We start from the raw sequence: 19,971 nt of genomic DNA, 5'->3' as shown, positions 1-19,971 counted from the left end.
TGGTGACAGCTGGGAGGCAGAGAAAGAATGTCTGGGTTACAGGCTTTCTTCTTTTCTTCATTTCATTCCACCTGATCCCAGCTTATGGGGTAGTGCGGCTCATATATTCAGGGCAGGTTTTCTTTACTTAGTCCTCTCCAGAAACTCCCTTGCAAACACACCCAGAGGTGTGATTTACTAATCTAGGCATTTCTCAATCCAAGTTGACCATCAAAGTTAACCTTCATCCTCCCTCCAAGTCACTCCCATACCAGGTTAGGAATGGCCAAGGAACACTACAGGAGTGATTCATGCAGAACTGCTCAGGAGCTACTAACGAGATCAGAGCCAGAGCCAGAGCATGGTCAGATAGGCTGGAATGGAGACTGGCTGTGCTGGTGTTTAGGGGAGCTGAGGGGCTAGCCTCCCTCTGCTGGTAGGAATATGTATTTGCAAAGCTTCTTTGAACAGTCTAAGGTCTTTTTTTTTTTTTTTTTTTGCCAGTCCTGGGGCTTGAACTCAGAGCCTCTTCTTGAGCTTCTTTTGATCAAGGTTAGCACTCTACCACTGGAGCCACAGCGCTACTTGTGGCTTTTTCTCTTTATGTGGTACTGAGGAATTGAACCCAGGGCTTCATGCATGCTAGGCAAGCACTCTACCACTAAGCCACATTCCTAGCCAGGTCTTTTTTCTTCTTTGCTTTTCCTTTCTTCTTTTGGCCTCCACTCTTTTTCCTTCCCTCTCCTTTCTCTTTCTTTTTCATTTAGAGTCAGGATCTTGCTATACAGCCTAGGCTAGTCTTTTTTTTTTTATTAATTGGACATAAATTTTTTTTACAAGGTGTTGTGCAAATAGGGTGCAGTTACATAGTAGGGCAGTGTGTACATTTCTTATGATATCTTACGACCTGTTTTTCTATCCCTTGTCTAGGTCAGGTTGACATATATGCAATATACAATATATCAAGAACATATACAGTATTCACAGACTTGGTCTCTACTGTCTCTCCGTCTCCCTTTGTTAACAGTCATATATCAGGGAGATCATGCCCCTTTGTTTTCTGTGTTCTAGGCTTGTCTCACTCAACATTATTTGTTCGAGTTCTGTCCATTTCCCTGCGAATAACAGTATTTCACCATTCCTAATCACTATGTAGTATTCCATTGTGTATAAGTACCATATTTTTTGGATCCATTCGTCTGTGGAGGGGCATCTGGGTTGTTTCCATATTTTAGCTATTGTGAATTGTGCTGCAATAAACATGGAAGTACAAATGCCTTTTTGATATCTTGGATTTTGCTGTTTAGGATAGATGCCTAGGAGTAGTATGGCTGGGTCATAGGGTAGGTCTATATTGAGCTTTTTGAGAAACCTCCATACTGTTCTCCAAAGTGGTTGTACTAATTTGCACTCCCACCAACAATGGAGAAGGGTTCCTCTTTCCCCACAGCCCCTCCAGCATTTGTTGTTTCCTGAGTTCAGAGTATAGGCCATTCTAACTGGGGTGAGGTGGTATCTCAGGGTTGTTTTTATTTGCATTTCCTTTACTAGCAGGGATGTTGAGCATTTCCTCATATGTTTCTTTGCTATTTTTATATCTTCTCTTGTGAAGTCTCTCTTTAGCTCTTTTGCCCATTTCCCTAGGCTAGTCTTGAACTTGCAATCCTCCTGCCTCCATCCCTACTGTCATAACTACAAGCGTGTACCACTATCCCTGGCAGGTTAAGTTTTGTGCACACCTATCATATAGCCCAGCCCTTTTCCTAGGCATGGACCCAAAGCAATGAAAACACATGTCCAAACAGACTAGTCTATGAATGTTCACAGCAGCTTTCTAAGTGGACAGCTGTACCAAGTCTACCAGGCTGTGAATGCATCATCCATTCAATAAAACACCACTCAGAAATAAGAAACAAATTACCGGCACACAGAAATGTATGAATCCGGGGCTGAGAATATGGCCTAGTGGTAAAGTGCTCACCTCATATACATGAAGCCCTGGGTTCAATTCCTCAGCACCACATATATAGAAAAAGCCGGAAGTGGTGCTGTGGCTCAAGAGGTAGAGTGCTAGCCCTGAGCAAAAAGAAGCCAGGGACAGTGCTCAGAAATGTGTGCAACTGGTTATGTGCCAAACCTCAACAAAGCTGTTTAAGGTAAGGTCCAGGTGTGGCAAGCAGTGGCTTGTGGGGTTGGCCGCTGGCCAATGGACAGTGAGTCACCGGTGTGCAGTGAGTGGGGAGGAGGCCATACAGCCATGAGGAGGAGCAGACAGGATGGTTCACAAAGCCTTGTCAAGCCCAGTAGGCTCCTTCCTAGGCTCAACACCAAATCTCTATCCTACCTTCCTGTGACACTGGAGTATGGCTTGGTTGCCTGTGGCCCACCCTCAGGCTCTGAGCAAGCCCTTGGCCATCCCAACTCCATCTTTTTGGTTTTTTTTCTTATTAATTTTTAAAATTTTACTCATATGCCCTTCTCTCCCTGACTCCTAGAAGACTAATAGCCTTCCAAATTACCAGCTCCATCTTTCTTCTGTCTTCTTCCTGCACCACATGGCTATAGACTTGGGGAAAGGGGAGAGTCCCATGTGGATGCCCCACCTGAGGGTTCATCAGGATTTGGAGTGCCAAAGCCTGCCTAGAACTCAACATAAAATAGCCTGAGTGAGAGAAGAGCCTTCAGACCGAAGGTTAACAGTGACTCATTTTAACATCATTTTTACAAATCGGGAGAATCTCAGTCTGGTCAGTGAGGGCCGGCCACCAACACTTGCCAGTTCCTAAGGTGCTGGGTTGGGGCCAAGGGCTGGAGACATCATGGGGAAGACACTGGTCAGGTGTTGGCACTTCTTGGTGTGTTGTGGCCGCCACCAGGCCTACATTGTCCCCTTCTTGAGGATGATGTTTCCATAGAGGGCTGTTTCCCTGCAGGAGGACTGTGATGAACCAGTGCTGAGACTCTGCCCCTGGCCTTTGGGGACAAAGCCAAGATCTGTTATTTCCAGCCATCCTGCTGGACAAAGATCCAGACACCAGCCACTTGGGCAAACAAAGATCATGCAGCCCAAATCCCTCCTGCTTTTCATGGGACCTCAAGTCTCATCTGGCCAGAGTAGAACAGAGGGTGGGATTGGGCTTAGGGAGTGGAGTGCCTGAGCCAGCTGGACCCAGTCAACTTACCCAGTTGCAACAATAGCAAAAGCCTTTTTTGCTCGTTCATAAAACTCAAACCTCTCTATCATCACCAAGGCTTTCTGGAAGATAAAACAACATAGTTGGGAGGACCCTGCCCAGAACACCCCTGGATAGGCTCTGAGTCCTCAGGCAGATGGCTGTGACTCTGACAGGCAGGGCCCTCTAGGCCTCACTCTCCTAGTGTAAGGGTCTCAGAGGCACCCAACCTCTGACTCAGACCTGGGTGGTGAGTGCATAGTGCATCTCTCATGTCCCTGTTCAGGGTCTTGTGGTTGACAAGGTGGCTGCTGGGCTTGGTATTCTCCTTCCTGGGGCACTCAGCCACCACTTCCAGCCCCTGAGTCCCTCTGAACTAACCTGGGGACAGAGGGAGGAAAGCAAGGCCTGGAAGGAGGTGGGAAGCTCTGGGGATTAGGAGGCAGCCCAGGTCCACCTTTTCTGCTTGTGAGCAGGTCACATGGCTTCCCTCCCAGGGTTCACTCTGAACTCTCCCGAGACGGGAGATTCCTGGCCCCTCCCACATTCCAGGCTGCAAGCTCACTGTACACCCAGCCCTGCGCAGAAGGAGCTCATAATCTTTCCACACTGGGGTCTTCAGGCCCCTCTCCTTGTCGCTTGGCACAAGCTCCATGACAGCAGCCTAGGAGACAGGGGTCAGCTCCTCAGCACTGGGTGTAGCTCCAGCACTCTCCGGATGAGGCAGTAAAGGCCCCTGTGGGGTAATGTGCCCCTCACTGTCAAGCAACTGGTAAGGTAAAGTCCGGGAAAGGGAACCTGAAGCTCAGAACATTAATACCATCCCCAGAATCTCACAGGACATGGCCTCCAGAACCTCACAGGGCACAGCCCCCAGAACCTCACAGGGCACATTGCCCAGAATCTCACAGGACATGGCCCCCAGAACCTCACAGGGCACATTGCCCAGAATCTCACAGGCATGGCTCCCAGAACCTCACCGGGCTTTCCACATAGGTGTCCAGAGGCAGCAGCTTCAGCACAGCTTCCAGGAGGACTGGGATGCCCAGGCCTAAGAGGCCAGAGCTAGGGGTCACACCTTTGCCTTCCTCATGGCTTATTTCTCTGTTCTGCCCCAAATATTCACTCTTGGAACTCAGTAAGAGGCCAAAGGACTGCTGGAGCCCAGGACAGAGAAGAAGCCATTGGAAAAAAGATCACTGCCACCCTCACCCCAACCTTGCTCACCGTCTGCTCGGATCTCCACAGGCCCACACTGACAGATGGAGGAGGTGGGGAAGTTAGCATCTGCGAGAACTGAAGAGACAGCAGGGCAGGACCTGGTCATTGTGGCACATCTTCTCAGATGCTCACCCCACATGGCCTGTCTCTGCATCTCTGTAGCCCAATCTCCCAGGTGGCCATACACCTAAGTGGTATGTGTGGGTGCGCGTGCGCATGCGAGTACACAGGGGGCAACTAGTCAAAACTCCCATCATGGTCGGTGTACATGGATTGTGGTCCCCCATCAGAGCCAGCAGAGTGGGAAAGACAGACACAGGGGTAGGAGAGTTAAGCCCTTGCCTAGGGAGCAGTGAACAGTCTCACCAAGTTTCTTACAGTCCAGCCTGCCCCAGGGCTAGTGGCCCCCCAAAAGGAGAAACCACCATGGATCTTAGTTGCAGTCAGACACTAGCTGCAGAGGCCCTTCAGGCATATTCTGAGGAGTGGTCTGGAGGTTGAAAATGGGCCGCTAGCTGGCAGGCCCAGCTTCCTGCTGCAGCTACTGACCTAGAATACCTAGGTTGGGAGGGAGCAGAACTTGCCAGGACACAGCCTCAGCCTAACTCCAAGGCCACCAGCCACCGCCTGACTGCCAGAACAAACAGACTGTGGTAGACAGTGGGCCTGGGCTGCCCACAGGCCTTCTAAAGAAGTGAAGAGGGCTTCCTGCTCCAAGGGCAAGCTGACCACAGCAGTACCCCCAGAACTAGGCTAGAACGTGGCTCCTCTTCCATCTTGGACAAGGCATCATTTTGGACTGTACCCCAGAGTCCTCTTGTCACCCCTTGCACACTCACCAATCTCGTCTCCATGTCCCATTCGGGCCAGTGCAAACAGCAGCTCCGGGGACAGCAGCGCTGGGATGCCCTTGAGCGCCACCATGACTGCAGGCTCTGAAGGACTGGGGCAGGGCCTGATAGGTTGGGGCGGGGACAGATGGATTGGAGGCCGAGGAGGGGAGGGGCGGGGCCAGTGCTGACAGGCAATGCTCAGAGGTATGGAAGTCTACAGTCAGTGTGGGAAGGATGACAAGGCCACAGCAAACACCTGTAAAAATGTCCATGCACTGCTTGCCCCATGTCCCAGACACATGGCCCTGGGATGCCCACTGCAGCAGACCTGGATGGCTAAAGAAAGGGCTGGGGGCTGAACAAAAACAGTTCTTGCCTCACCCTGTGAGTGGAACGTTGCACCCTCCATAGCTTCCTCGTTTAGTACTGAACAGACAGACAAGAAGGGTTTCAGATTCAAAAGTAAATACAAAACCAAACCCATAGAGGGGCCAGTGGCCAATTAGCTCAATGCAAGATGGGGTCTTCCTTCCTGGGGCAGCCTCCCCACACAGCTCACTGCCCAGAACACGTGAAGCTTGGAGCAGTGACCAGTCCAGGATTAGAGTGGGCAGGCAAGAGCCAGAAAGCTGGGCAGATGGCTGTCTGCGATGCCCTCAGATAGGTGTACTGTGGAACCCTTTCTTGCTTATGGTCAGTAGGTAGCTGGCAGTATGAAATCTAGTATCTAGTGTCTCAAAACCCACTTACAGAGGAGGATGCCCAGTACACACAGAAGATCAAAATAGTATATTCTTTTCCAACTTTTAAGGTTTGCTCCCTTGGGCATTAAAATCCTTGGGACCTCCTCTGCTTGTTTATTCTAGACTCTGGTCAATAGTCTCACCACCACAGTCTCCTTGTGTATTCAGCTTTAAGAAATGAGTATGTCTGTGTTTGGTGCCACGGAAGAGGCTACACCTCACCAGGCCGGTCTCAGAGAGCCCCATTCTGCCCTGCCAAGTCCTTTGTGTCTATTTCTGCAAATAAGAGTGTGTTCGAGCTCCTGAACTCATCTGCCTTTTGTGTGAAGGAGAACTTCCTGAGAACTCAGCACAGATGCTTGGACCCACTATTTCCTTCTCCTGCCTGTGCCAACTTCCAGTTACAGCATCTGAGAGGACAGGCAAGCCTGGTGGATGGAAGAGCTGACACCTGAAGGCAAGTGTCACAGCATGTGAGCTGCCCTGCAGCTGGACACAAGCAGTCATCTGAGATGTGCTGAGTCAGAGTCTGGGAAAAGTCAGTTCTCAGTGGGTGTTTCATTTCCTCTTCAATTCAGGTTGGCCAGACCAAGGGTCTGCATGCTCTTGGTCCATGCCAGCCCCAAGCCAAGACTATAATCCAGATTGCTAACTACACTGAGCTGGGGGACTGTAAATGGCATCTGACAGTCACAGCTGTGTTGGTCTGTAGGCTTCACCAAGGGAGAGTGGTCCTTAGGCGGCTCCTAGGTCTGGTCACGTATCCTTTGCTGTCTCAGCCTTTGCAGTGTACAACCACACTAGGCTCTGTGGCCTGGTCATGAACCCTAAATTCTGTTGTGTTACCCTGGAGGACCTCAGCCCTTCTCTTAGGTAGAGCCCTGTTCTGGGTTGATGTCAGCAGACAAGCCACTTTCAGCCCACCGATGGGATACAAGTAATGGCAGTTTTAGTGCCCACTTGGTGAGATGCAGAATTTTCATACAAATTTTGAGTCTGTGGCTGCCCAGAGGCTTAGAACAGCACCATTTACCTTATCCCTAGGTAGCATACTGCCCAGGCTTCAGGACCTGTATCCGCTCTCCTGACACTGGCTGCAGAACCAAGTTTGAAAAAGCACTAGTGTTCTGAGAACAAGAGCAGACTTTGTGTTAGTGAGGTGGCTTCTCACGCAGGATCCCTAGGTTACCCAGGCTTCCTCAGACTTGTTTGCACTACACAGCAACCTAGGGAAGCCTGAATCCACCGCAAGAAGCCTGGTGAGGACAAGTCCCTCAGGATCTCTCTCCTGCCATTTCTGTGTTTGAGGATTCCTAAGCTCATGCAAAAAATGGCAGAGAGCTTTGACAGTCCCTGTGCGTGATTCTAACTGGGCACTTCCTACCTGGGACTTCTCTGTGCCTCAGAAACCACAGGCAACTTGAGCACTGTGGATTCCAGGGCATCTCAGGTTCTAGCCTAGATTGATGAATATACATTTTAAGCAAATGCCCTGTCTCAGGTGGAAGCAATCCCCCATGGGCCTTGAAGCCCCCCTGGCCTTGCACTGATAGGAAGTGCTGTGGCACTGCAGAAGCTCATAGACCTGGTTAAGATGGTGAAGTTTGTGTGCACATTACGTGACTAAGAAGACTACCACTGAAACAATACTACAGGGCTGGGGGTGTGGTTCACAAGGTAAAACACTTACTTGCCTAGTAAATGGGCTGGGTGGCTCTTTCAAATTGTAGTACTCCCCAAACCAAACCAAACCAACTAGATAAGCACTATATAGCAGCAATACAAAGGAAGCCTGCAGAAGTGGGAATGGAATGCCCCTTGGAGCCATGTATGTGTGCATCTGGGCACAGAAAGGTCTTAGGCAGAAAGTCCACACTCACCGTTGTTGGTTATTCTAGGAACATGGCACAAGGATGACTAACTTTAGCCATTTTGTTTTCTGATGTTATCACTTACAATGAGAAAAAATCATTTTGTGCGTGTTGTGTGTGTGTGTGTGTGTGTGTTAGTACTGGGCTTGAACTCAGGTCCTCATGCTCTTGATCACTTTTTTCACTTATCGCTGGCACTTTTCTACTTGAGCCATGCTTCCACTTCTGGCTTTTTGCTGATTAACTGGAGATAAGAGTCTCAGATTTGTCAACTGGGGATGGCTTCAAAAGTGGACCATCAGCTCTCAGCCTCCCTCTAGAGAGGATTAAAAGTAAGTTGTATTGATTTGAAGCAGTCACTTTAATCAGATAATCTCGTTCAAAATCAGCCGACAGGAGCACCTCCCTTGAGCAGTCACACTCTCAGCTGTACAGCTGCAGATGGGGCACACACTGCTTTCCACCCAACACAAGTGCACATGAGAGACCACTGTTGCAAACATCGGTCTCTTAAAAAGTGAAAACTTTGAAGGCTCCTCAGTGGATATGATTTGGAAGAATGTACTCTGATCAGACCCAACACCACTGACTCTCCCAACTGCCATGGAAGCAGCTGGTCATACCACAAGAGCTTGAGCAGAGGCCACAGCCCTATGGCCATCGCCGGGAGCCCATCACTGCCCTTTACGAGGATGATTTGTTTCTCAACAGGTGGGCTGCACTTTCTGGTTCTCAGTGGTCTTTGAAGTTGGCCTTCCTCTTCTCCACAAATGCAGCCATGCCTTCTCGCCGGTCATCCTGGCAGAAAAAGGAAGAGAAGTAGAGGTGACACTCACATCTTCTTGCCAAACCCCACCTGCCTGAGGGTTGTTCCTGCTGTCTTACAGGTGGTGTGATATGTGTGTGTATGTGTGTGACTGTGCAGTGGGCCTGCCCACTGCCCAGGAAAGGAATCCTCACACACAGGGCTAGGTCTAGAAATGGGTGTGACCACACACATACCAGAACCAGTAAAGTCACTGACTCAAAGTCAGGGGTAGGATCAGAACTCTGCTCTGCACGTGCTCCTTCCTTGACTTAAGTACATGTATACACGTATATACTTATACACATAAGTACATATATGCACATATACACTTAAGTACACATATACACTGTGTGCACATGCATGAGCCCTTCTTTTTTCTTCACCTGAACAGTATGACTTCCTAATAATAAAAGAAATTAATTATAACAGCAACTAGGGAATATAATTTCCTTTAAGTTACTGGCAGAACCCACAGAAAATACTACATGAAAGCATAAAATTATGAAGGGGAGCTATGACTCAAAATGGTAGAGTGCTATCCTTGAGCAAAAAAACTCAGAGATAGTGCTCAGGCCCTGAGTTCAAACCCTAAGACTGGCAAAAATAAATAAACAATCAAAGTGTTAAATCAGCTGAGCACGGAGACTCAAACGAATCCCAGCTACTTGAGAGATAGAAATTGGGGACTGAGGTTTGAGGCAAGCCTGGGCATATAGACATTGGTAAGACTCTGAGCCAGTGCTGACGGCTCACACCTATAATTCTATCTACTCAGGAGGCTGAGATCTTGGAAGCCTGCCTGGGCAAGAAAGTTTGTGAGACTCTTATTCCAATTAGGCACTAAAAAATAACAACAACAAAAACAACAACTGGAAGTGGAGCTGTGGCTCAAGTGGTAGAGCTCTAGCTTTGAGCAAAAAAGCTCAGGAACAGTGCCCAGGTCCTGAGTTCAAGCCCAAGTACTGGCACACACAAAAAAAGTTGGTGAGACTCCATTTCAATCAATAGCTGGGTATGGTGGTATATACCTATCATCTCAACTACAGGGAAGGCACAAAGATTGGGTGCAGTTTTATGCATGAAGCACAAAGGGGGCGCACAGTTCCATTGCTCAGAGATGAGAGAAGCACAGAGAATTGGAGCCCAGGCCAGCCCAAGCATAAAGTGCTACTGTTCTTCAAAAATAAACAATGAAAAAGGGGTTAAGGGTGCTCAAGTGGTGGAATGCCTGCCTAGCATGCATGAGGGCTTGAGTTCCATCCTTAGTATTGCAAAACAAAACAAAACAAAAAAAGTGGGGCTGGCAATGTGGCTGAGTGGTAGAGTGCTTGCCTAGCATACATGAAACCCTGGGTTCGATTCCTCAGCACCACATAAACAGTAAAAGCCAAAAGTGGAGCTGTGGCTCAAATGGTAGAGTGCTAACTCTGAGCAAAAGAAGCTCAGGGACAGTGTCCAGGCCCTGAGTTCAAGCCCCAGGACTGGCAAAAAAGAAAAAAAAGAAGCATCAAATTAGTTTTGAACCACATTCTGAACAAATGGAATGACCTAGGGAAAATACAGGCAAAACGAGTATCTGACTTATTTTTTAGAGAGTGTCTCAAGTTGCTCAGGCTGATCTTGAACTCCTGGGCTCAAGCAATCTTCTCATCTCAGCCTCTCAAGTACTAGGACTATAGGCTCACCACTGTGTTCAGTTATGAACTACACTTTAAATAAAGGAGCAGCTGATCAAGGATACAAGCACAGGACATTTTTTGCAACACAAGATGACCTGAAAAGCTTTCCATTCTTTTTTTTTTTTTTTTTTTTGTCAACTGTGAGGCTTGAACTCTGGGCCTGGGCGCTGTCCCTGAGATCTTCAGCACAAGGCTAGTGCTCTACCATTTTGAGCCACAGCTCAACTTCCAGTTTTCTGGTGGTTAATTGGAGGTAAGCATCTCAAGATCTTTCCTGCCGGGGCTGGCTTTGAACCATGATCCTCAGATCTCAGCCTCCTGAGTAGCTAGGATTATAAGAATGAACCACTGGTGCCCTGCATCTTTTCACATCCATACAAGTCTACCTTTTTAATAAAATCAAGGCCACCAACAGAGTAAGTCTGATCTGGCTAGAAGAGAAGCTAGTAAGTTCTGGCCAAAAGGAAGTGGCATCTAATGATAAAACCTGAAGGAAAATTCTCAGTAACTCCCAGAACTGGAATACACAAATTTCAAGCAGAATCTTGTTTACTCACAGTAGCGAAGGTTGAATAGAAGAGTTTCTTCTCCAACTTGTTTCCCTCTGTTAGCGTCATTTCAAAAGCTGAAAGAGAAACCTTGCAATCACAAACTGGGATGCTGACTCCCAGTTTGGGATCTCTGTGGGAGTCACAGAGGTCACAGTGGTGGACCTTTTTGCTGACCCCAAGTGGCAGCATGTCAAAAGGCCCAGCTCCCTCTGCACAGGCCTCTATGCTGGCACATTTCTACCTCCTCTTCAAATGCATGGCCCTACCAGTGAAGACCACACAAACAAAATGCTTTCCCGGGATTCCCAAGTGATGTTGGCAGTGGCTCATGTGCCCACAGGAGAGAAACACCTGGAGCTTGATAAAGGCAAACACAAAATATGTCCGGTTACAAGGATATGAGCTGGCTGATGAAATGGAAAGCACAGAAAATAGGAAAGGATAAAAACCAGAAGAGAGGCTGGGAATATGGCCTAGTGGTAAAGTGCTCACCTTATATACATGAAGCCCTGGGTTCGATTCCCCAGCACCACATATGCAAAAAAAAAATGGAAGTGGCGCTGTGGCTCAAAGCCAGGGACAGTGCTCAGGCCCTGAGTCCCAAGCCCCAGGACTGGCAAAAAACAAAACCAAACAACAAAACCAGAAGAGAATGGCCCTACGGAACAAACTGTCATTTGCTCTGGGCCTCATCCTAGGCCTTTTTTAGTGGGGGACATGTAACACTGCTTTCCAAACACCTAAGACATGATCCTGCCAGAGCTGGTGGTTGTTTCCCTGTAGACATTAAGTGGCTGGTGTCCAAACTTCAGAGCATCTGACCAAGGTGACCAGCTGCCAGGCTGATACCGCCAGGGCTGGTGTCCCTCTAGAGGTTGCAATAGCCTTATAAGGCTGTAAGCCTTGCTTGATCTCACTGACTCTACAGGCAACACAGAGCAGAAACACAATGGGATTCTAAATAACTGAGAAGCCAAACGAGCTTCACCCTTAGAGACGGCAGGTGGCTCATGCAGATGCCCCTTCAGGTCCCATGCTGCAGACTGTCTACATAAAACACAGCCTGCGATAAGATGAGAAACCTCCAACCCAGGTGCTGGAAGACCTGGCTCATCCACAAACTAGACAGCAGTGTGACTTTAGGACAGGGCTGCTGGCTCAGGCCCTTCTCTCTATGCCCTCTACTACACTTCCCTCACCTGTCAGGCTGGGCCCAGTTTGGGACTCTAATAGGAATGGATACTAACATTTCAAAATAACCTGTGAGCTGACTAAGACCTGGAACTCAAGGCAGAAATCACAATCTTGAGAACCTTCCCATTTCTGCCCAGGACAGGCCAAAGCGCAGTCATTCAAGGGCCTCATGACTCTGTCTGCAGGCCAGGGGATCCTCCCCACTTTTCCCAGCAGCCCCCTACCTGCATTCACAGATTCTTTGGCCATGGCTGTTATAATTTTGGAATTGTTGGCAATTTTTTCTGCACACTGGATGGCCTCTTCAACTAGCGTTTCGACAGGAAAAACCTTGCTGACCAGACCTACAACACAGAAAATGAAAATAGCACACAGTACTGTGCCAGCTCTCTTTCTCCAAGGGCCCAGAGCTCCGAGTACTGAACAAAGATGGCTGTGCTGGGGGTGGGGGAGGGTGGAGGCTGTGCTGGGGGTAGAGGGAGGGTGGGGACTGTGCTGGGGTAGGGGAGGATGGAGGCTGTTTCTCAACAGTTGCTGTCTCTGACACACTCAGGGCAGGCTGTCCACATCATCAGAAGTGGGGGAACAAGGAACTGTGGTCACTGACGAGCAGATAGGGCTGGCTTATAAAGGTCCCAGGGATCCCCACTGCCTATGCTGGGGTGTGGGAAGGGATATTGCCTTATTATTACTCTCTATCCAGGACACTTGTGGTCATTCTCTTTTAATACTGTATTTGTGAATATAAAACCTAAAGGTAAGACTAAGGGCCTCCAGGGACAGCTGACGCAGCCCCCAAGGCTCCACCTGGCTCCCACAGGCAGATGCACCACCTGCTTGCTTTGCATCCTGGGCTGAGATCCGATCACCAGTAAGGACCATCTCCATTGCCAGTGACTTTCCGACTGCTCGGGTGAGTCTCTGGGTGCCTCCAGCACCTGTGGGAAGAAGGCTGTAATCATATTTACTCTGTGTCCAGTGAGGCTGAAACTCAGGGATGGGAAGCAACTTAGTGAAAGAGCATGCATTCATTTATCATTCACAAGGCCCTGGGTTCCCTCTCCCCCAAAAAGGAAGAAAGAGAAGGAATGGTAATCAGGTATGGTGACTCATACCTGTAAATTGTGGGAGGCTAAGAGAAAGGAGATTATAGTTTGAGGCCAGCCCAGGCAAAGTTTCCAACCAACTGAAAGCTGGGCAAAGTAGTATGCACCTGTGGTCCCAGCTAACTAGGAGGCTAAGACTAGGAGGTCTGAGTCCCAGGTCAGCCTGGGCAGAAAGTCTGTAAGACCTGATCGCAACAGAGAAAGCCGGGTGTAGTGGTGCATGCCTGTCATGCTAGCTATGGTGGAAAGCCTCAGGAGGATTGCAATCTAGGATGGCCCGGACAAAAAGTGAGACTGATCTCAAAAAACAAAATAAATGGGCTAGAGGCATGGCTCAAGTGGTAGTAAGCACAAAGCTCTGAGTTTACACCTCAGTAAAGAAAAAGAGGGAGGGAGGGAGAGAAAGAGGGATAGACAGAAAGAGGGTGAGAGAGAGAAAGAGAGAAAGGAAGAGAGGGAGGAAGGGGAAAAAGGAGGTGCAAGGGAGGGAGGTGGGAGAGAAAGAGAGCAAGAGAGCGAGAGTGAGAGCGAAAGAATGTGCTGTTGGCAAGTTCACAGGAGCCACAGATAAAGCCTAAGACATGCCCAGTGGGTGGGTGGGCAGAACCAAGTCAGCCAGGAAGTAGAGAGAGTCACAGGTGTGTCTGTGGACCCAACTGAGATCAGGGCATTAGTCCTGAAGTTTCTTTCAACTACTTGCTGGATGACTTGGTTCTTCCCCTGCTGTGCCAAGCTCAGTAAGGTTGTATGACCTACTGTGGTCAGTGATGCAGGAGTGGATAGGGCCAGAATCATACATAACTCTCCCCTGCTTCTGATTGACAGGGCTCTGCCACAGACAAAGACCACGAATAGGAGAAAACCAATGTGGTTTTAAGTCAGCATCACTACTGTATGACACATCAGACATGGGATCCTGGTAATCATGGGAGCTGGACACTGTCTGATATTCCAGTGTGGTACTGAGCTCTTACCTCCTCTTGTCTGTCTGCAGAGGGAGCACTGTGGTCACTGGTTGGACTACCCAGCTGGGCCTCAGGTTGGGTGCAAGCCATGGGCGGGAGGAATTACCTGCAGAATGTGCAATCGAGTGGCCATTCTCTCACCTGGGATGGTTCCCAGCAGGATTTCTGGTTGTCCAAATTGGGCTTTCTCTCCAGCATAGATGATGTCACACATCATTGCGAGCTCACAGCCCCCACCGAGCTGCAGAACAAAGGTTGGCAGCAGGTACGTTTTACATCTGAGCCCAGGCAGAAACATTACTCATTTTTTTTGGCCAGTCCTGGGGCTTGAACTCGGGGCCTGGGAACTGTCTCTGAACTTCTTTTGCTCAAGGCTAGCACTTCTGGCTTTTTCTGTTTAGATGGTACTGAGGAATTGAACCCAGGGCTTCATGGATGCTAAGCAAACACTACCACTAAGCTACATTCTCAGCCAAGAAACGTTATCCTTACTAAACTTTTCTATTAAGGCAAAACAGGGCATGGGCATAATAAAGATAGATCTAATGGAATAAAGTTAAGCGTTGGCATAAATTATCTACAAAGAGTTGGCACTGCTTACTGAGTGCTGAAAGCCTTTCTGCAAAGGGCCAATAATAAATATTCTGACTGAGGCAAACACTGAGCTCTGCTGTGATGATTCCAAAGCAGCTGCTGAGAACAGGTAAGATGCTGTGGGACTACTTTATCACACAGCATAATTCCTCCCACCACCCACAGGGAACCCTGGAAGTGGACACTCACAGCAAAACCATTGACAGCAGCAATGACTGGCTTCTTCACATGGGTGAGCTGGTCCCAGTGGCTCAGGAATTTGCTGGAGTAGCAGTCCTGGAAGGTCTGATTCTGCATTTCCTTGATATCAGCTCCAGCTAAAGGCAGAGGTGAGGTTCCAGCTACCAGAGAGCAGAGCCCAGGAATCCTACAGGCCCAAACTACAGGCAGCTCTCAATTGGACCATGTATAAGCCTTGGGGAAGTGGGGATCAACCAATATGCAGTCAGGCAACAGAGTGAGATGACTGCTCAGATGAGGTAATGTAAAGAGACCAAGGAGAGACAGGTGACAGATGTCAGGTGAACCCCAGAGAAACAGGGGCTTGTCAGTCACCAGTAAGCACCTGAACACACTTGTTCTGCTGGTGGAATAAACGAGCATTCAGCCTAAAGAGCTGTTCTTCCAGGAAGCTCATTTACATGTAAGTCCTGAGCCACACACTACCATAGAGGTATCTTTGTGGGGAGGGGGTGGCGGGGGGGAATCCTAGGTTTTGAACTCTGAGCTTGGGTGCTGTCCCTAAGGATCTTTTGCTCAGGGCTAGCACTCTGCCACTTGAGCTACAGCACCACTACGGCTTTCTCTGTGATTAATTGGAGATAGCAGTCTCACAGACTTTTCCTACTGTAGGAGTTGGATCTTCGAATCGCAATCCTCAGATCTCAGTCTTCTGAGTAGCTAGGACTACAGGCATGAGCCACCAGGGCCCTTCTAGATGTTATCTACCTTATTGCTTCCCATAGTCCATGGGAATGCCTCCCCCAGCTACATCATGGCTATCCAGCATACCAGCAAATGCCTTATCCCCGCCAGTGAGCACAATGGCCCCCACATCTGGATCCTCCTCAAAAGCCTCCAGGGCCTGGTTAAGCTCCTCAATCAGGCCATTGCAAAGTGCGTTGAGTGCTTTCGGGCGGTTGAGCCGGATCAGCCCGACACTGCTATTTTTCCCCTTTTTTTCTGTAATGATGTACTCAAAGCTGGCCCCTAGGACAAAAAGACAAAAGGGATATCCATCAAACAGATGTCAGAGGCCCAGAGGGACGCTAATCTTTGTTGCTTTAGCCTCTTACTTCACATTCATTGATATTACAACTGCATGTTAACTGCCCCCCCCCCCACCAGTACACAGATACCCTCTCTGCCATATGCCAGCTCATCCCAGAACATGGCAAGAGGTGAGAGAACAGAACTCTAGCTGGGCTGGGTGGTTAGTGTCAGACAATATGAGATGACAGCTAAAACCTAGAGTGGGCAGCCAGATGACTTGGAAGACTTGGGAAGAAGAGCCCTGCAAAGTGAGTGCGTGTGTGTGCACACGTGAGCAGTGTGTGGATGCCTGGCAGAGTGAGTGCCTGTATGTGTGTGTTGGTTGCACAGCAGAGTGCCTGTGTGTGTGTTGCCTGGCAAAGTGCCTGTGTGTGGGGGTGGTGGCAGTGGTTGCCTGGCAGAGTGAATGTATGTGTGTGACAAGAGTGCTGGGGGAGGGAGTTGGTTCCTTTGGAGTTGACAGTGAGTAAATGAATTGTCATGAAGTGTTGAGGGGCAGTGTGCCTACCACAGGACAGCCGGCAAATAAAAAGCATTCCAGGCTGCAGTGCAGGACCCCAGAGCCAGGTCACGGCTAAGAATTCCTCCTAACACAGGAATGGGTAATGGATGGTAGAGGGCAGCGGGTGAGCCGTGACACCAGCTGAGGGGTCAGGTGTAAGTACTGGAGTTTCTGACTGGATTGGGGAGAGGTAGGGGTGGGGGCACATTGTGGACAGGAGGGGCGGTAAACTTCATTTCCAACTCACTGGCTGACTTTTGTCCGCTTACGTCTAAACACACACGAGATTTCACAACCCAAATCCCAGTGCCCAGCTGGCCAGAGGTCCTGGCACCCAGGGTCCTCCAGGCAGGCGGGGCTTACTACGGGAGGAGCGGGGCCTGGGGAGGGGGCTGGGGTCGGTCGGGCTGGGGGCCACGAGGCGGGCGAGGGCAGAGGAGGTCTGGGGTCGGGCGGGAGTCTAGGGCCAGGCGTGCGGGGTTCCGGCCCGCAGCCTGGGGTCAGACCCCGTCCTCGGGTAGCCAGGGGTGGTCAGGATTCAGCCTGCGGGGTCCAGGTCGGGTGGCGGGGTACCGACCCCCGCCGGGGCCCTACTCACTCGAGGCGAAAGGACGCAGCGCCAGGAAGCGGGAGGGGAACCACAAGCGGCTGCGGGCGCCGGGGAGGAGGGCACGCACGGCGGCCATGGCGGGAGGACAACTAGCGCCTCCCTCGCCCAGCGCTGTCGCGAGACCCGGCCTGGGAGCGGGACGGGAGGGAGCAGGTCCCGGACGTGGCTTCGCGAGCACCACGTACGTCACGGCCTCGCGAGACCGAGGTCGGGCGGGCTCGCTGCCTGGTCAGCTGCCAGCTGGGGGGCGGACGGACGTGCGTCCCCAGTCCCGAGGAACAGCGTTCGCGGGACGGCGGAGCGGGAGCCCGGAGCCGGAGGACTGCTCCGACGGGCGACGTCAGCGGGCGCCGCCGCGAGAGGGCCTCAGCGTGCTGACGCAGAAGGACGGCGGCGTAGAGTAGAGGAGGGACGACGTCAGCAGCTTACTTCCGAAGGCGGGAGGGGGGCATAAAGTTCCACCTGACCCTATCCCACGTGTAAATGGGTGACTTTGGAGCTAGTGATTTCATCCGAAACACGGTGCACGCCTCCTCCCGGGGCCGCCGGCCCTTTCCTTGTAGTTTTGAGACGTTAGGCTGAGTGAAAAGGCTCAGGGGCAGGCCAGGTTTGCGGAGAGCTGGCCTCAGGTGTAGCGAGGGCTGTGCCTGCGGGAGGGAGGGGTCCTGCTTGCCTGGGACAGCCCCTGGGTGGTCCGCGGCATCCTAGGCGGCACCCTAGCAGGTGCCTCCTGGCTTTGAGAGCACAGCAGCACACACTGACCCAGAATCCGTTCCACATCAACCAAGACCCCCTTCCTGTGCTCTCCCTATCATGGAAACTTCAGTTCATTGGAAGCACTCTGCCAGACTGCAGACCCATGCCTCTGGGGGTGGGAGCGAACCTTGTAGTTGGGAAAGTTGGCCTGTGAGTAATAGGGATGAGGAGGGTTGGGGAGTAAAAGGGAGAAAGTGTGTTGTGTGTGTGTAATCCGGTAGGGGCTCCAGTAAAAAAGAAAAAAAAAGGCACTTACTTTTGTTTTGGGTATGCAACCCAGGCTGTCCTGGAACGGTTGATCTTCATACCTCAGTCTCCAGTGCTGAGATTATGGGTACACCACCCATTTTTAGGTATAATTTGACTCCCCCAAATGAATCAACAATTTGCTCTTTTCTCAGAGAGAAGTCCCAGAGTGGAGAGTGGACGTTTTGCCTCCTCCCCCTTATATCTTGAGCTTTTTTACTTGCATCTTGGTGCAGTGTATATGTATACTTGTGACTCATAGGAGTTCCCCGATTTACCATGGTTCAGTGTATTTTTTTAACCAACCTAAGTTTAAGCTATTTATTTAAGCCATCTCTTGCTTATAAGCAAAGGGATGGAAAAACAGTTTAATTGTCATTTGATACAAGAAAGGAAGGTGAATTTAAGGTCCCATATACTTTTCTGGTCCACACCAAAGCTGTGATAATGGGTGCCTGGGTGATAGTCCAGGTTCTTTACTCATCTTCATAGCCAGTGGGAAGAGGATTTTTTTTTTTTTTTTTTTTGGCCAGCCCTGGGCCTTGGACTCAGGGCCTGAGCACGGTCCCTGGCTTCTTCCCGCTCAAGGCTAGCACTCTGCCACTTGAGCCACAGTGCCGCTTCTGGCCGTTTTCTGTATATGTGGTGCTGGGGAATCGAACCTAGGGCCTCGTGTATCCGAGGCAGGCACTCTTGCCACTAGGCTATATCCCCAGCCCCGGGAAGAGGATTTGTATGAGGGTTATGGAATAGAGTATGGTTGCCATCTCCCCAGGGAAAGGGCTTGGTCCTGATGCGGAGATGGAGGTAGGCGACGAACTCCTGCCTGTCATGTTCTTCGTGGTGAGACCTCAGGAAGACATTAAGCATGCTCTCTCCCACCCCGGGCAGTGTGACAAAGAAGGTGAGGGCCTTCCACATGCGAGCTGAGCTCTCCTCTTTGTGCGCACCGCTCGACATGGGCCGCCCCACCTGGGGACCAGCCAAGCAGCCGAGAAGCTCGAGACACTAACACTGCAGCCGCCACCATGTTGGTTCTCGACCGCCGACGTGCCAGAAGCCGAAGTCCCAGTGTATTTTTTTTAACCTCACAATTGTGCATAAGCAATTCAGCAGAAACTATTTTGAATTTTGCTATTTTCCAGGGCAAGGGTTATGTAGGGATCTGTAACTTTCTAGAAAGCTGCAACTCCACTTGGCCATGATCAGGACGGTAAACAACCTCCATTGGATATAATGCAACAAGCTATGATGTTCCTGGGTTAAAGTGTTAAATCCACCTCATGTTTACCATATTTTTTCAGTTTACCAAGAGAATATTAGATTCCCGCATGCAAATCGAGGAACACCGGTACATGCCCAGTATATACACGGACTTTTATTTATTTTTTATTTTTTGGCCAGTCCTGGGCCTTGGACTCAGGGCCTGAGCACCATCCCTGGCTTCTTCTCGCTCAAGGCTAGCACTCTGCCACCTGAGCCACAGCGCCCCTTCTGGCCATTTTCCATATATGTGGTGCTGGGGAATCGAACCGAGAGCTTCATTTGTAGGAGGCAAGCGCTCTTGCCACTAGGCCATATTCCCAGCCCACTATACACGGACTTTTAAAAACTGTTTTTCTTTTCTTTTTTTTGGTACAGGGGGTCGAACCCAGGACGTTGCACTTGCTAGGCAAGCTCTTTGCCACTGAACTACATCCCAGCCCGACACACGGATTTATGTGCCTGTGTGCACTTGCACACTTGTGGTGGAGAGGGCTAGGCAACATCAGTAACTCTTGAGAGAATTTTTTTTCTTTTTTTTTTCTTTTTTTTTTGGCCAGTCCTGGGCCTTGGACTCAGGGCCTGAGCACTGTCCCTGGCTTCTT

At 50.1% G+C, this 19,971-nt stretch overlaps 2 protein-coding genes across 5 annotated transcripts; both read right to left on the bottom strand.

Annotated features, from left to right (window-relative positions):
* Window positions 1-2,667: 2,667 nt before the first annotated feature.
* On the bottom strand, window positions 2,668-5,340 carry Fuom (fucose mutarotase). Of its 4 annotated transcripts, none has more exons than XM_048337987.1 (6): window positions 5,213-5,340; window positions 4,380-4,448; window positions 4,133-4,203; window positions 3,718-3,816; window positions 3,162-3,235; window positions 2,668-2,954 (listed from the first exon to the last, which is right to left on the bottom strand). In XM_048337987.1, the coding sequence occupies exons 1-6, from the start codon at window positions 5,295-5,297 to the stop codon at window positions 2,858-2,860; spliced, it is 495 nt and encodes a 164-aa protein (XP_048193944.1). In that variant the 5' UTR covers window positions 5,298-5,340; the 3' UTR covers window positions 2,668-2,857. The 4 variants fall into 4 exon arrangements, with proteins under 4 accessions (XP_048193944.1, XP_048193945.1, XP_048193946.1 ...); XM_048337988.1 differs by having other exon boundaries at window positions 2,668-2,906; XM_048337989.1 differs by lacking the exon at window positions 3,718-3,816.
* Window positions 5,341-8,153: 2,813 nt separating this feature from the next.
* On the bottom strand, window positions 8,154-17,312 carry Echs1 (enoyl-CoA hydratase, short chain 1). Its single transcript, XM_048337991.1, has 8 exons — window positions 17,090-17,312; window positions 15,729-15,926; window positions 14,907-15,034; window positions 14,265-14,364; window positions 12,886-12,990; window positions 12,277-12,396; window positions 10,865-10,932; window positions 8,154-8,618 (listed from the first exon to the last, which is right to left on the bottom strand). The coding sequence occupies exons 1-8, from the start codon at window positions 17,175-17,177 to the stop codon at window positions 8,553-8,555; spliced, it is 873 nt and encodes a 290-aa protein (XP_048193948.1). The 5' UTR covers window positions 17,178-17,312; the 3' UTR covers window positions 8,154-8,552.
* Between the last annotated feature and the right edge of the window lie 2,659 nt (window positions 17,313-19,971).

The sequence above is a fragment of the Perognathus longimembris genome, chromosome 2 (genome assembly GCF_023159225.1).
Source record: "Perognathus longimembris pacificus isolate PPM17 chromosome 2, ASM2315922v1, whole genome shotgun sequence".
In the NCBI taxonomy this organism is placed as follows: Eukaryota; Metazoa; Chordata; class Mammalia; order Rodentia; family Heteromyidae; genus Perognathus; species Perognathus longimembris.
Note: the sequence above shows the minus strand (reverse complement) of the source record. Positions and strands in the feature narration are given on the sequence as shown.

Bases quoted from the DNA above. Each gene is read 5' to 3' on its own strand.
- Fuom (XM_048337986.1), bottom strand. From the start codon at position 4,439: ATGCTAACTTCCCCACCTCCTCCATCTGTCAGTGTGGGCCTGTGGAGA. The intron at 3,817-4,379 runs GTGAGCAAGGTT...CCTGTCTCCTAG, and splicing joins TGTGGAGATCCGAGCAGACG to GCTGCTGTCATGGAGCTTGT. The intron at 3,236-3,717 runs GTGAGCTTGCAG...TTTATCTTCCAG, and splicing joins TGCGCAGGGCTGGGTGTACA to AAAGCCTTGGTGATGATAGA.
- Echs1 (XM_048337991.1), bottom strand. From the start codon at position 17,177: ATGGCCGCCGTGCGTGCCCTCCTCCCCGGCGCCCGCAGCCGCTTGTGG. The intron at 15,035-15,728 runs GTATGCTGGATA...CTCTGCCTTTAG, and splicing joins CGGGGATAAGGCATTTGCTG to CTGGAGCTGATATCAAGGAA. The intron at 10,933-12,276 runs GTAGGGGGCTGC...TTTCTCTTTCAG, and splicing joins CAAAGAATCTGTGAATGCAG to CTTTTGAAATGACGCTAACA.